General features: G+C 57.4%; 7 protein-coding genes across 7 annotated transcripts; 6 read left to right on the forward strand and 1 right to left on the reverse strand.

Moving 5' to 3' along the window:
- Nucleotides 1-87: 87 nt before the first annotated feature.
- On the forward strand, nt 88-1,649 carry CcaverHIS019_0200460 (uncharacterized protein; the record flags this gene model as incomplete). Its single annotated transcript, XM_060597015.1, has 2 exons — nt 88-1,100; nt 1,154-1,649. 2 exons carry the CDS (start codon nt 88-90, stop codon nt 1,647-1,649), a joined length of 1,509 nt encoding a protein of 502 aa, XP_060453950.1.
- A 581-nt stretch (nt 1,650-2,230) lies between these two features.
- On the forward strand, nt 2,231-2,775 carry CcaverHIS019_0200470 (uncharacterized protein; the record flags this gene model as incomplete). The annotated part of the gene is made up of 3 exons (XM_060597016.1): nt 2,231-2,367; nt 2,398-2,614; nt 2,698-2,775. 3 exons carry the CDS (start codon nt 2,231-2,233, stop codon nt 2,773-2,775), a joined length of 432 nt encoding a protein of 143 aa, XP_060453951.1.
- A 1,183-nt stretch (nt 2,776-3,958) lies between these two features.
- On the forward strand, nt 3,959-4,957 carry CcaverHIS019_0200480 (uncharacterized protein; the record flags this gene model as incomplete). The annotated part of the gene is made up of 3 exons (XM_060597017.1): nt 3,959-4,219; nt 4,260-4,312; nt 4,390-4,957. The coding sequence occupies 3 exons, from the start codon at nt 3,959-3,961 to the stop codon at nt 4,955-4,957; spliced, it is 882 nt and encodes a 293-aa protein (XP_060453952.1).
- A 1,831-nt stretch (nt 4,958-6,788) lies between these two features.
- Nucleotides 6,789-7,504, forward strand: CcaverHIS019_0200490 (uncharacterized protein; the record flags this gene model as incomplete). Its single annotated transcript, XM_060597018.1, has 2 exons — nt 6,789-7,032; nt 7,065-7,504. The coding sequence occupies 2 exons, from the start codon at nt 6,789-6,791 to the stop codon at nt 7,502-7,504; spliced, it is 684 nt and encodes a 227-aa protein (XP_060453953.1).
- Nucleotides 7,505-7,846: 342 nt separating this feature from the next.
- On the forward strand, nt 7,847-9,104 carry CcaverHIS019_0200500 (uncharacterized protein; the record flags this gene model as incomplete). Its single annotated transcript, XM_060597019.1, has 3 exons — nt 7,847-8,098; nt 8,131-8,503; nt 8,539-9,104. 3 exons carry the CDS (start codon nt 7,847-7,849, stop codon nt 9,102-9,104), a joined length of 1,191 nt encoding a protein of 396 aa, XP_060453954.1.
- Nucleotides 9,105-9,598: 494 nt separating this feature from the next.
- CcaverHIS019_0200510 (uncharacterized protein) lies at nt 9,599-10,877 on the forward strand (the record flags this gene model as incomplete). Its single annotated transcript, XM_060597020.1, has 4 exons — nt 9,599-9,774; nt 9,806-10,116; nt 10,151-10,748; nt 10,781-10,877. 4 exons carry the CDS (start codon nt 9,599-9,601, stop codon nt 10,875-10,877), a joined length of 1,182 nt encoding a protein of 393 aa, XP_060453955.1.
- Nucleotides 10,878-11,146: 269 nt separating this feature from the next.
- Nucleotides 11,147-12,475, reverse strand: CcaverHIS019_0200520 (uncharacterized protein; the record flags this gene model as incomplete). The annotated part of the gene is made up of 3 exons (XM_060597021.1): nt 11,147-11,257; nt 11,296-12,242; nt 12,274-12,475. The coding sequence occupies 3 exons, from the start codon at nt 12,473-12,475 to the stop codon at nt 11,147-11,149; spliced, it is 1,260 nt and encodes a 419-aa protein (XP_060453956.1).
- Between the last annotated feature and the right edge of the window lie 238 nt (nt 12,476-12,713).

The following is a 12,713-nucleotide window of genomic DNA, read 5'->3' on the forward strand; positions in this document are numbered from 1 at the left end:
GTCCTACTTCGAGTTGTATAAGAAGCCGACGTGAGACAAATGACAGAGGTCTCCTCAACCACCAACCGACACACCCAGCAGCAAAGCATGTCTGGTATCAACGAAGTACCAAAGTACGAAGAGAAGCAGGACCCCACCCATGTCGAGCAGGCTGTGAGATCCTCGAGCGACTCGGTCAAGTACGACGAGACAGAGAGGAAGCTCGGTGTCGACATTGATGAGGGTTTCGACCCCGACGAGGTCAAGCGCGTCACCCGCAAGGTCGACTGGCGTCTCATCCCCATGCTCGTCCTCATGTACGCCATCTCGCTCATCGACCGTACCAACCTCTCGGTAGCGCGTACTGCAAACAACGACAAGTTTGACAAGGAGCTCGGCACTGGCGGTACCAACAACCGCTATTCGATCATTACCGTCGTCTTCTTCGCTCCCTACATTGTCTTCGAGCTTCCTTCGCAGTTTGGTCTCCGCGCCTTTGGCGCTCGCCTCTGGCTCGGCTCTGCTGTCTTCCTATGGGGACTGGTCATGCTCGGCATGGGCTTTGCCCAGAACTGGCAGACTCTCGCTGCCCTCCGCGTCATCCTTGGTGTTTTCGAGTCGGCCCTCTTCCCCGGTGCCGCATTCCTCATCTCGTGCTGGTACCCGCGCAAGGAGCTCGCTTTCCGCAACGTTGTCTTCTACGTTACCTCGGCCCTCGGCTCGTCGTTTGCCAAGGTCATCGGTTTCGGCTTTGCTCACCTTGACGGGCGCGCCGGCTTGTCTGGTTGGCAGTGGATGTTCATTCTGTACGGTATCGTCACCATCCTCATCGCCATCCTGGCCTACATCTTCCTCGTCGACGTTCCTTCCAAGGCCCACTTCCTCACCGAGCGCGAGCGTGAGATTGTCATGACCCGCATCGAGCGCGACCGTGCCGACTCTATCCCCGACCCGCTCACTTGGGCCAAGATTAAGCAGTATTCGTGCGAACTCAAGTCGTGGTACTTTGCCTTTGCGTTCATGAGCACCACTACGAGCTCGTACGCCCTCGCCTACTTCATGCCCCGCATTCTCACTATCATGGGCTTTAACAACGTCGAGTCGATGCTTCTCGGTACTCCGTGAGTCTCGCAGTCTTTGTGCTTCTGAGTTCTTATTACTGACGCCCCTAAAGCACGTACGTCTACGCCATCATTCCCGGCGTCATCTGCGGCGGTATCGCCGACCGTATCCCCAAGATGCGCGGCAACATGATCATCTTCAATGCCATCTGCATCATCGTTGGCACCGCCATGTACAGCCAGCTGCCCGCTGCCCAGCGCGGTGCTCGTTTCGCCGGCCTCTTCATCGCTACCGGTGGCGGCAACTCGAACGTCCCCCTCATCCTCTCATGGCAGGCCGTCTCCATCCGTGCTCAGTCCAAGCGCGCTTTCTGCTCGGCCCTTACTGTTGCTTTCGGCGGTATTGGCGGTATCCTCGGCTCGACTCTCTTCTTCCAGAGGGAGGCTAAGCAGAGCTACCCCACTGGTGTCTTCACCATCATGGGCCTCAACGCTGCCACCGCGCTTGGCGCGCTCGCCATGATGGCTTGGATGACCATGAAGAACAAGAAGGCCAAGCGTGGCGAAGGCCTCATTGAGGATGCCGAGGGCTTCTTCTACCAGATCTAAGCGGGGAGTGTAAGCACGGCTGTGCGGGGTGGGGTTTTGGGATGTTGTAAGCATGGGAAGGACAATGCGGATGGGTTATAGCGGTATAGTGAGATTTGGTATAAAGGTTGTTCGCATGCAACACAAGTGGATTGCACCGCAGTCACAACAGTCTGTGCATCGTGGAGTGTGCAGAAGTGCAAAGGCTCAAGGTACACATCTGACTCAAACTGCGGTAAAGAGCTACAGGACTTGACAGCTGGCACACCTTGCTAACCAACCACTTTAATTAAACTTAACTGGTACTTGACTAGGCGTTGAGATTCTGCACTGTAGAGGAGTCGATGACGACCAACGATCGTCCCGGCCATGAACCCATGACAACCCATGCTGACATCGTTCCGTGAAGACATCCTTCCTAAGAACGCAACCTTCCCATGTAGAGGTTATAACGCATGATGGGTCCAATATTCAGCATTTAGAACAGATGACGTTGGCCGGAACGATCGGGCCGGTTCCGCGGTTACCGTCGGCCTACATCATTCCACTCCCCTTCATCTAATGTATCCATTTCATCATCTCTTTCACACATCTCAATCAACATGGCCCCAATAGGTCTGCAGCACGTCAACCTCTCCGTGGCAGCCGGCACGCTCCATCTGGCCCAGGAGTTCTACGGCACGGTCCTTGGCCTTGCCAACGACACAGTCCCTCACCTCCAGAAAGACGTGTTGCTCTGGTACATCCCACAACGGCTTCGCTAACCCAGGTTCCGCCTCGGTGCTGGCCCCCAGCAGATCCACATCTCATTCGAACGCAACCCCCTTCCCTCGGTACACAAGAGCAGCCGGCATCCCTGCTTTGCCCTTCCAACCGGACAAGCGCTGCTCGACCTCCAGCGACGGATCTATGAGCACCACGCGGCGGGTGGCGAGGCGGCTGCTCTCGAGTGCGATAAGCCTGGAACAGCTAACTCGGGGTCCAAGGTTAGCCTTACAGGGAGGAAGGGGGGAAGGGGAGGGGGAAGGAGGACGGAGGAAGGAATGAGGAGGGACGAGGCTGACACCAGGGAGTCGAGTATCCGGACCGCTTCTTTGCACGGGATTATGCGGGCAACCGCTTGGAATTTGCCGTTCACTCGATGTAGGATTCCCATGTATGTCTCGTTTCCTGTCGACTATTGTCAAGTCTATCTGGCATCAGCCGTGGCGGACAAAAAGGCTCCGCCCTGTCGTAGTCACGGTCGAAGCGCAGGTCTGTCGTGACGCCAACCTTACTGGTTTGCGGGCCGCTACGGTCCGCCGTGCAGGGTGAGTGGATAGAATGCCCTTAGTAAGCACAGATGGCATCTGTGAGAAGTACGGCAGGCCCTCTGTCGAACCCCCCTTATACCAGGATGAGGTGAGAGGGAGATCTGCCGCTCTACGGCGATCCATCCCAAAGTCAGTCGCGAAAGGCAAGTATACTATTCCCAAGCTCAAGTCCTCGGTTATCATCATCACCATCACTTAGACAACGACGCCCTCGAGAGCCTGCGTGAGCTCGGTCAATCGGTCGGCAGGACGGCTCGGTCGGCTCGCTCATTCCGGGTGGGCAATTCCTGATGTTCTCAGATTGCCCACTGCAGGGCAGCGCCACTGCCCACCCCAGGCACCAGCCCACTGGGACTGCAAGAGGAAGTACTGCAAACACGTTGCGTCCACCTTGTTGAGAGCGCACAGATGCGTACTATAGTCGCGCTCGAGGTGCGCGGATCTTCGCGTCGGTAATCATATTTGAGCTACAACATAGAGGTGGATGGAAATACGCTCACCCACGCCCTCGAGGTAGAGCATGGCACTGTGGTGAGGTCTGCGGTACTCGGTTACAGTTCTCAGTGATATTGCCATCATGCCATGTTGGGACTTGGTATTTACAAGGCTATATGCATCCAAGTCGACTTAACAGGTCCGTTGTCTGAGCCCACATGCACTCGCGACGTCCGTCCGTTGTCGGAGACTCGTCCGGTGGTGTCGGGGCCAGAGTTGGTGGCTACCTCACCGGGGTTATTAGAGTCACAGTCCGCAACATTCGGTGAACAGCGAAAGAGATGAGCTGTGTCATCGCCTGCTTATGTGTGGGAGGATGAGACATCCGGGCGAGCCGCGAACCGGCTCGGATGAAGCCGACGTACCCCGCGGGGCCTGAACTCCACCCAGTGGCAACGCGCATATGCCACACTTGTTCCCCATGTCCATGTAGCACTGCGGCATCTTGGATGAGCCGGTACGCAATATAACCTCAATATATATCGACACGTTCTGATTTGTCACTTCACCCACCACAATACCATGCAGGCACCAGAGTTCAAGCAGTCCGAGGAGGGTCTCGCCCAGAAGGGCTTCGACCGCGTCTGGCGTGGTAACAAGGCCGGTACCATCAAGGCCACCACGTACCCCGACTTTTACTACAAGACGGACGAGGAGAGCCTGCTCCAGAAGCGCGAGTGGGTCAAGGAGCACCTGGCCTTGTGCTTCCGCCTCTGGGGTCGGGCTGGATACAACGTCGGCGTGGCTGGGCACATTACCGTCCGCGACCCCATCCTCCGCGACGTGAGTACTGGAGCCGGGTACGGTGCATGCTGACCCACAGCACTACTGGATGAACCCCTTCGGACTCCACTTCAGCTTGATCACCAAGAGCTCGTGAGTGCTACCGCGGCATGATGAGGTGCTGCACTCAGCAGATCCGTCCTTCCCATGTTACGGAGCGCTAACCCCAGGCTCTGCCTCGTCACCCCCGACGGCTACGTGCACCCCGAGATCGGTGCCCAGCTGCCCATCAACATGGCCGGCTTCCACATCCACAGCGCGATCCACCGTGGTCGCCCTGAAGTCGAGGCTGCAGGCCACTGCCACAGCTCGAACGGTAAGGCGTGGTCCGTCTTCGGCCGCCCCATCGACATCACGACGCAAGACAGCTGTCTCTTCTACGACAACTTGAGCGTATACAAGTCGTTTGGTGGCATTGTACTCGCCGACGAGGAGGGTAACAACATTGCACGCGCGATCGGGCCCAAGAACATGACGATTATCCTCCAGAACCACGGACTGCTCACCCTCGGCGAGACGGTCGATGAGATGTGCTCGTACTTTATGGCTCTTGACAGCGCGTGCGGTATCCAGCTCCAGATTGAGGCTGCGTCCGCTTCGGGCATCCAGAAACAGATCATCGACGACAACAGCGCCAAGTTTACCGCCTCCGCCATCCAGAACGGCGAGGCCATGTACTTTGCCCTCCAGAGCGAGATTGGGCTCATGCGTGCTCTTCACCCCGACGCGCTCGAGTAGAAGGCTGCTTCTCGGCTATGCGGGGTCGGGTGACGGGTAGCGCGTGACAGGACGAGACCGAGGCAGGTGTTGTGCGAAGTCTAGTTGTGGCAAATCTTGTATGCAGTGTGAGGTAGTGCAGTTCATCGGGAGTGGCTTGGAGGCCTGGAGAGTCTACAGGTCGACTGATGTCGGACCACCTGCGGGTAGTTGTTGCAAGAGTCATAGGCAGACGCCAGACCCCGGCAACTGTACCAGCTTCTCTCACCGGCAAACGGTGTACGGATCTCTCACGCTTGCGGCAACAGCTCTGCCAGACCAACAATTGTTGGCACTCGACGTTGAAGAAGCATATTCGATATTTGCTCGATATCGAGGCGGTCCAACCAGCTATCACAGAGACCAAGTGAGCGTCAGCCCAATGCTACACCTGTTGAAGAACAACATTGTTCACCCTGCTTCATCCCGGGAATGTTCTCGTCAGTCACAGAGGTGGTACTGTACATAGCACAGTCGTGAACTGGGAAAGGATGCGTTCCCACATTCCATAACGATCCTTGAGCTCTGGAGTGTTGATGCGAGACATGTTAGGCTTCCGGATCTCGGAACAGCCAAGGGAATGACGCATCGCACACTTGGCATCAGAGGGTCGAGGGTCGTTCTCGACAAGTTGTGCCACCGGAAGTCTGAGCCAGCGCTGTGGCCACCATTGCCCTCTCCGCCACAACCGTGGACGCAGTCTATGCCTCCTGGTACACCACTCTGGGCTTCACCTCTCAACTCCACCCCGATGCCGTGTATCGAGGCGTAATCTATACCACTGCGGCATGCAACATGGATATTGCGGAATATTCTTGTAATCGTTTCATTTGGACTTCTGATATCCAACAGGCGCCGTGTGCCGTTGCAGGCCATGGGGCTCGCTGGGAAGTGTTGGATAGCCTCGAAGAGGTTCGATAGCCTTTGCATATTCAGCGTGGATCGTAATAACAGAAATGGCTTTACTCGTAGTCACCATATTCTGCCCCTGTTGTAATGATGAAGGGTATACAGAATATGGTGACTACGAGTAAAGACAGGCGGATCAACGGCATCATTTGACAAGGTCTGCTAACTGCAGAAACACCGGGTTGACGATTGCGTACCTCCACGACCCTCGTTCGACAGTGTGGCCTAACGGAGCAAGCACCTATAACTGCAACTATGACGGCCGTTCTGGACAGTTCGAAACTTTGACCACCTTCGTATTACCTGAGAACCTCCCATTCAATTTCCTGTCGGTGTTGGGGCATCGATTGCTAACGGCCAACCGCTGGCCGCTAGGTGGGATGCGAACGCGTGCCCGTGTGGATACCCAGCTATCTTGCAGTTGTTGGTACTCGGCGACGCCCTGCTTATCGTTGCTTGCCAGATTCGAGCAAATGATGTTTCGAGGTGGGATTATGAACAGGATCTTTCACAACTAGACGCCAGCCATTCCCCTGCAGGCGTACCGCGGGGACTAGGGCACCAACTCCACCTCATTGTTAACTCATATGAGGCGCTAGCACAGCGGTAGTTGCGAAGGATTGCAACGAGTTTCCGATTGGATTCCACGAACATATCCTTAGGTCCCCGGTTCGATCCCGGGGCGTCTCTGTCTTTTTTCTTTCTGCCCCTATCATCTTGGCGGAAAGGGACGTTGAGTGACCGGGGGGTCGGTTAATCCGGCAATCAGCGGCTACTTGACCCGGGTTGGCCGATCATCAACACTTCCGATAGGCATCAGTCATTTCACCCGATGCCAAAACTGACCGCATCGCTGCTTGCTGCTCTTCACTCCTCATCCCCTATCGTCCATCCGCTCAGTACAATGATAATCATCCTCGTCCACGGCCTCTGGAGCGCCGCCGCGCACTGGCGCGGTGTCATCGAGTCGCTCAAATCGCTTGGCGTGACCGACGTCGTGACCGTCGAGCTGCCCCTTGAGAGCGTAAATGGCGATGCTCAAGTCGTGCGCGAGGCAATCAGGAAGGCTGGTGGCAACGTTGTCCTCGCGGGACAGGGGTACGCCGGAATGGTCATCACTGAGGCTGGAACCGAGGACGCCGTCAAGGGTGAGTCGTAAGCCAGCGACTTCTAACCTCAGGCCTGGTGTACATCTGCGCACTCGTCCCCAACTCCGGCGAGTCCTCCACTACCGTCCTGGCGTCCCACCCATCCGACCTCGCTCCAGACCTCGAGGTAGTCGACGGCAAACTCCGCATCAAAGACGACAAGTTCAAGGACGACTACTGCCACGACCTGTCTGACGAGGCGGTCCAGTGGCTCCGCGAAACAGGCCGTAACCCCTCGCCAAGCGTCATGGGTGAGGCGGTCACGAATGCCGCGTGGAAGGATAAACAGAGCTTCTACATCGTCGCTGAAGGGGACAAGTGCGTGACACACGCCAACCAGGACAGAATGGCCGACGCTATTGGGGCGGTCAGGATTGCCAGCGTCGATGGCGCAAGTCACGCCATGGCCGTCTCGCACCCGGGAGAGGTGGGGCTGTTCGTAGCTGGTGCGGCGAGGGTTTGCGGCGCGTAGTGAGTAGAGCAGACATGTAGACATGATAGCATTTGCATAGTTGGTTGGCGTTTGCGAGGTGGCCGATAAGGCGGGGTGATGGCGCTAGGCAATAACTGCTGTGCTCGAGCCATAAGACTCACGAGGTGAAGCAGTGAAGAGGGCGCACCGCGTGAGCGCTCCCCGTCGTCCCGTTTCCATGACGTTGACTCGGTAAATCCTGTTCCCATCACTCCAAGACACGGACACATCCGAGGAACAGATTGCCGACTACAAGACACCGCATGTCCCCGCACATGATGCCCATATAATCTGCCATCTCCCATCTCCCACCTCCCACTCCTCCCACGCTCACCATCCACCATGCCAGAGACGAAAGCCCCCTTCCGTGCCGAGCACGTCGGCTCCCTCCTCCGTCCAAAGGAGCTCCTCGCCGACCGCGCAGCCTTTGACGCTGGCAAGCTATCCATGGAATCACTGGACGCCGCCGCCGACAAGGCCATCGACAAGGCCATCGCCATGCAGGCCGACCTAGGCTTCCACGCCCTCACGGACGGCGAGTATCGCCGCGGCATGTTCTGGGGCGAGTTCTTCCAAACCCTCAACGGCATGGAGGTGACCACTTTCCCCAACACCACTAACTTTAGGAACGCGACAACATTCCCGTCTCAAAGTTCCGCGACTACGTTCCCGACGTCATGGTGTTCCACGAGAATGGGGGGTGGGGCCGCTCATGTGTGTGTACTGGCCGTATCTCTCATTCCGGCACATCGAGCTTGTTGAAGGAATGGACATATACCCGCGACCACGCCAACAAGCTTGGCCGTGAGGCAAAGCTCACCATGATCTCGCCGGTTTGGTACCACCTCCGATACAAGGAGGGCGAGGCGTACCCGTCGAATGCGTACAGTAGTGACAAGGAGTACTTTGCCGATATTGCCGCGGCGTTTCGCGCCGAGCTCGACATTCTCTACGATGCTGGTGTGCGCAACGTCCAGATCGACGACCCGAACCTTGCCTGTGAGTCGATGACATACATACTTTGCTCACACCAGATTTCTGTTCCCAAGTCATGATTGACGGGTGGGCCGCTGACCCCGCCAACAAATACACCCTCGACGAGCTCTTCGAAACCTACATCGCCGCCTACAACGATTGCCTCCGCGACCATAAAGACAAGATACACTTTGGCCTCCACCTGTGTCGAGGCAACTTTAAGAACTCGCGCCACTTTGCTGAGGGAAGCTACGACCGGATCGCCGCCAAGCTCTTCAACCAAGTCAATGTCCACACCTATTACCTGGAATACGACACGGAGCGTTCTGGTGGGTTTGAATGTCTCGCCCACTTGCCGGCGGACAAGCGCGTCGTGCTCGGCATCATCACGTCCAAATTTGCCGAGCTGGAGAACAAGGCCGACATGGAGGCGCGGGTACGCCAGGCCGCCAAGTTTATGGCCCGCGGCGGAAGCGAGGACGAGGCCATGACACGTATCAGCGTGTCCCCACAGTGTGGGTTTGCGTCGAATGAGGAGGGTAACGCCATCTCGTGGGATGGCATGGTTGGCAAACTCGGCCTTGTGCGCGAGATCGCAAACGAGATGTGGCCCGGCGAACCCTAAGTCAAGTATAGTATGCAGAGTGTAAGGAAACGTCTCGCATCAGCGTCGTCGGACGCACACCAAGGACTAGTCGTTAGGCATGTTTGAGCCCACACAGAGTTTAGGCTGCAAGATGAAACGCAGAAACGCAGAAACGCACATCCGTCGGCCGAAGCAAGCTCAGTCGCAATGGCACCCAGGCACCTGGTGCCGTGACCGTCCAGACGCGCCTGGTGTTTCTTCCATCTCTGTTGGCGCAAGCTTAACTGGCTTTGCATTTGTCTCTTGTCTCTTGTCTCTTGTCTCTTGTCTCTTGTCCCAGTCTCATTCCAGAGAAACTGTCCATGGCAGTGCTTCGATCCTACGCGATGGAATTAGCTCAAGCTCAAGCTCGCCAAGTCCGTGTGCGCGTCCGGCAGGCACATCACGACAGACAAACAGCGCCGCGAGCATGTCATTCGTCTCAGCATATAAGACGTCCTCACTGATCCTTACCAACAGCACCCACACTCATTATGAAACTCGTCCTACTCTCGCTCCTCGCAGTCGCCCACGCCGCCCCCACCAAGCGCCAGGAGGACGGAGATGACGACGGCGTCATCTCCCTCGACCTGACCTTCAACCCTCCCCCGATGGTCGACGGCGTCCCCGAGATCATCCACAAAGCCGCCAACGTCCCCCACGATGTCCCGTACGTCCCATCCCCTCTCTCCTAACTCCAGGTTGACAGACTGGGCCCGCGAGCTCCTGTACTCGACTCAAATCCAGGTCGGTACGCCTCCCCAAACCGTAACGGTACATGTCGACACGGGATCCGGCGACCTGTCCATCTGGAACGGCGATAACTGTACCATGCCCGAATGCACCGATCCCGCCAACCAGCCACAATACCACCCGGGCAACTCGAGCACCTTCAAGCTCGTCAAAGCCACCGCCGAGCCGGTCCTCCGATATGGTATCGGAGAAAGCGGCGGCGAATGGGCCCAAGACCGGGTCAGTCTCGGTGGCTTTACACAGGAACACCAAAACTTCCGTATGTCTCCGTCCGAAAGTAAGGCTTATAACAGTCGCGCAATCCTATGGCTCGACGGGTTACGGAGGCAAGAACGTGACTGGACTTCTTGGGATGAGCTTTCCCAGTCTCACTGTAGGCAAGGAAATCAAGACCAACTGGCTCGCCAACGCTATTGTTCGATTCAAGAAACCCATGTTTTCATTCTACCTCCAACACACGAATACTCTCGCCAACGGAACCATCCCCGCCACAACTCCCGGAGGCGTTCTCACCCTCGGCGGCGTGAACAAGAAATACTACAAGGGCCGGATCCAGTATTCCAACGTCGAGAAACCGTTAGGATTCTGGAAGATCTCCATGGACGCAGTCAAGTTCAACGGCAAGGCCATCACCAACGGCACGGCAGACGCCGTCATTGACACGGGCACGTCGCTCGTCCTTGGTCCGGCCGATATTGTCGATGCGACAATGGCCGGTATTCCTGGAGCGGACAAGTACCAGGGCATGTGGCGGGTGCCGTGCAACACCACGGCGACATACTCGCTCACATTTAGCGGCAAGGAGTGGGTCGTACCCCCCCGCGACTTTTTGTATACCGCTTCGCGCGCAGACCCGAGCTTGTGCTACACGTCCATCGTGCCGGCCCAATAGTAAGTCATGCACCACAAGTCGCTGACACAAGCCCGTTCTGGTTGGTCGGCGACAGCTTCCTCAAGAACGTCTACACGGTCTTCCAGTGGAAGCCTGCGCGAGTCGGTTTTGCCGAGCTGCGCGTGTGATCGCCACCTTTACTGTAACAGCCTCCCTGGCGGAGACGAAGAACCTTGAACACCTAGCCGTGCCGCGTGGCATTCTGTGCGATCGAGTCCTCGGTCGCGTACTTGCGTACCGTGCCCCATCCGTCACAAGCAGAGGGGGAGCGGGGCCAAGGAAGAGGTTGCCCTCTGACCGTTGAACGGCTTCTTGCTGCAGTACTGTCAGGGGTGTATCGCTATCATAGACGACATAGGTATACCCAACACACAAACACACGCACACACAAACACAACTATAGCTTGGCGCCGACCTCAAGCGCGCCATACACCTTGCGCTCGAACGCATCGAGCTCGCGCCCAAAAGGCCGCCCATCCAACTCGAGCAGCTGTGTCCCGAAGAATGCCTGCTGTCAGTTCCACAGTGACTCTATCAAACACCCACGACAATACCCGTACTCGGGTCGATCCACTGCTGTGTCTTTGCCGCTCCGCCCCACGTCACGGATCCAGCCCGGCGTCCATTGGGCGAGTCGGCGGTATTGACACACATCGCGAGGGAGTGGGTAACCTCTTCCCCCGTACGCCAACCTGGCAGCGAGAATCCCAACTCGTGCAATGTCCGGCCGAGATCCGTACGACACGTCCCGCCCTTCGGAAGCGCGTCTTCGAACAGCAACGCGGCCGTCTCGGGGCGCACCACACCTTGTCGGCCCTGGTAACATGCGAGTAGGTGTTGCAGGAAGGCTGTATAGTCGCGCGCCGTGCCGATTAGCCCAGCCCCGCCGAACCGGAACTTGATGTCCATTGCATGCCAGACCGTCACGTCTCGCCAGCCGGGATCGGGAACGACCTTGCCACCCACGCGGCCATGCATGCCCATCATGCGTCGCTTCGATCTGGGAGTGGGGTAGAATGTCATACTCCGACATTCGCCCGGGACGTGACTCCAGATGTGACGGCGGAAGTAGTCTTCCAACGTGAGGCCGCTGACGCGCTCAACAAGCAGACCAGCCCAGTCGATGCCGTGCCCATACTCGAAGGCGGTACCGGGTTCGAAGAGGAGCGGTCGGGTGATGCTGTCGAGCTTGGCACCCTTAGCGAGCCATGACCTGTGACCCGTCTGCGCGGCCCACTTGGCCAGCGGCGTCCCCTCGAGCGTATACGTACTCCCGCACGTGTGGGTGAGGAGATGGCGGAGTGTGAGGGGGAGTGTGCGTTTCTTGAACACTGGCTTGTCACCCTCATACCCTAGCAGAATGGGCTGCTTGGCGAGCTCGGGAAGAATAGTCTCGATCAACTGGCCGTCGTCGACATCCACCTTGCCCGCCTCCATGAGTTGCAGGCACGCCACGCTCGTCACCAGCTTGGTCATGCTCCACAGCTGCAACGCTTTGGTCAGCCATGACCAGATGTCACTCACTCGTATCCCAGTCGACCCGGCCCTTCTCCGGTTGCCCGAACACCCGGTCGCCGCGCACACCCTCATACAGCACCTCGGAGGAGGTTGCGACGATAGCGAACATGGCTGGATGCTCGCCCTTGGCAACCTCAGCCTTGAGCCATGCGTCGAGCGCGCGCTTGCCCTCCTGCGTCAGGTGCGGGGGAGGCTTGGGCGCTGGCATGGCGATGGCGATGGCGATGGCGATATGCCTAGTTGACAAGGTGACTGTGAATGGAATGTGTCTAATGCAAAGTGTTTAATAATTTGAATGCAGAAATTCGGCAGTCGCCGAACATTCCATTCCGGTAATCCCTTTAACCATCCGGCTCTTGCCACCAAAGTCATCTTTTTCTCCTACCATCCAGCCTCCATGTCGGCTGCATGACGGCCTTGGCCGGCTCTTGGGTAAGCAGAGTATG

Source organism: Cutaneotrichosporon cavernicola (assembly GCF_030864355.1).
Source record: "Cutaneotrichosporon cavernicola HIS019 DNA, chromosome: 2".
NCBI classification, from domain to species: Eukaryota; Fungi; Basidiomycota; class Tremellomycetes; order Trichosporonales; family Trichosporonaceae; genus Cutaneotrichosporon; species Cutaneotrichosporon cavernicola.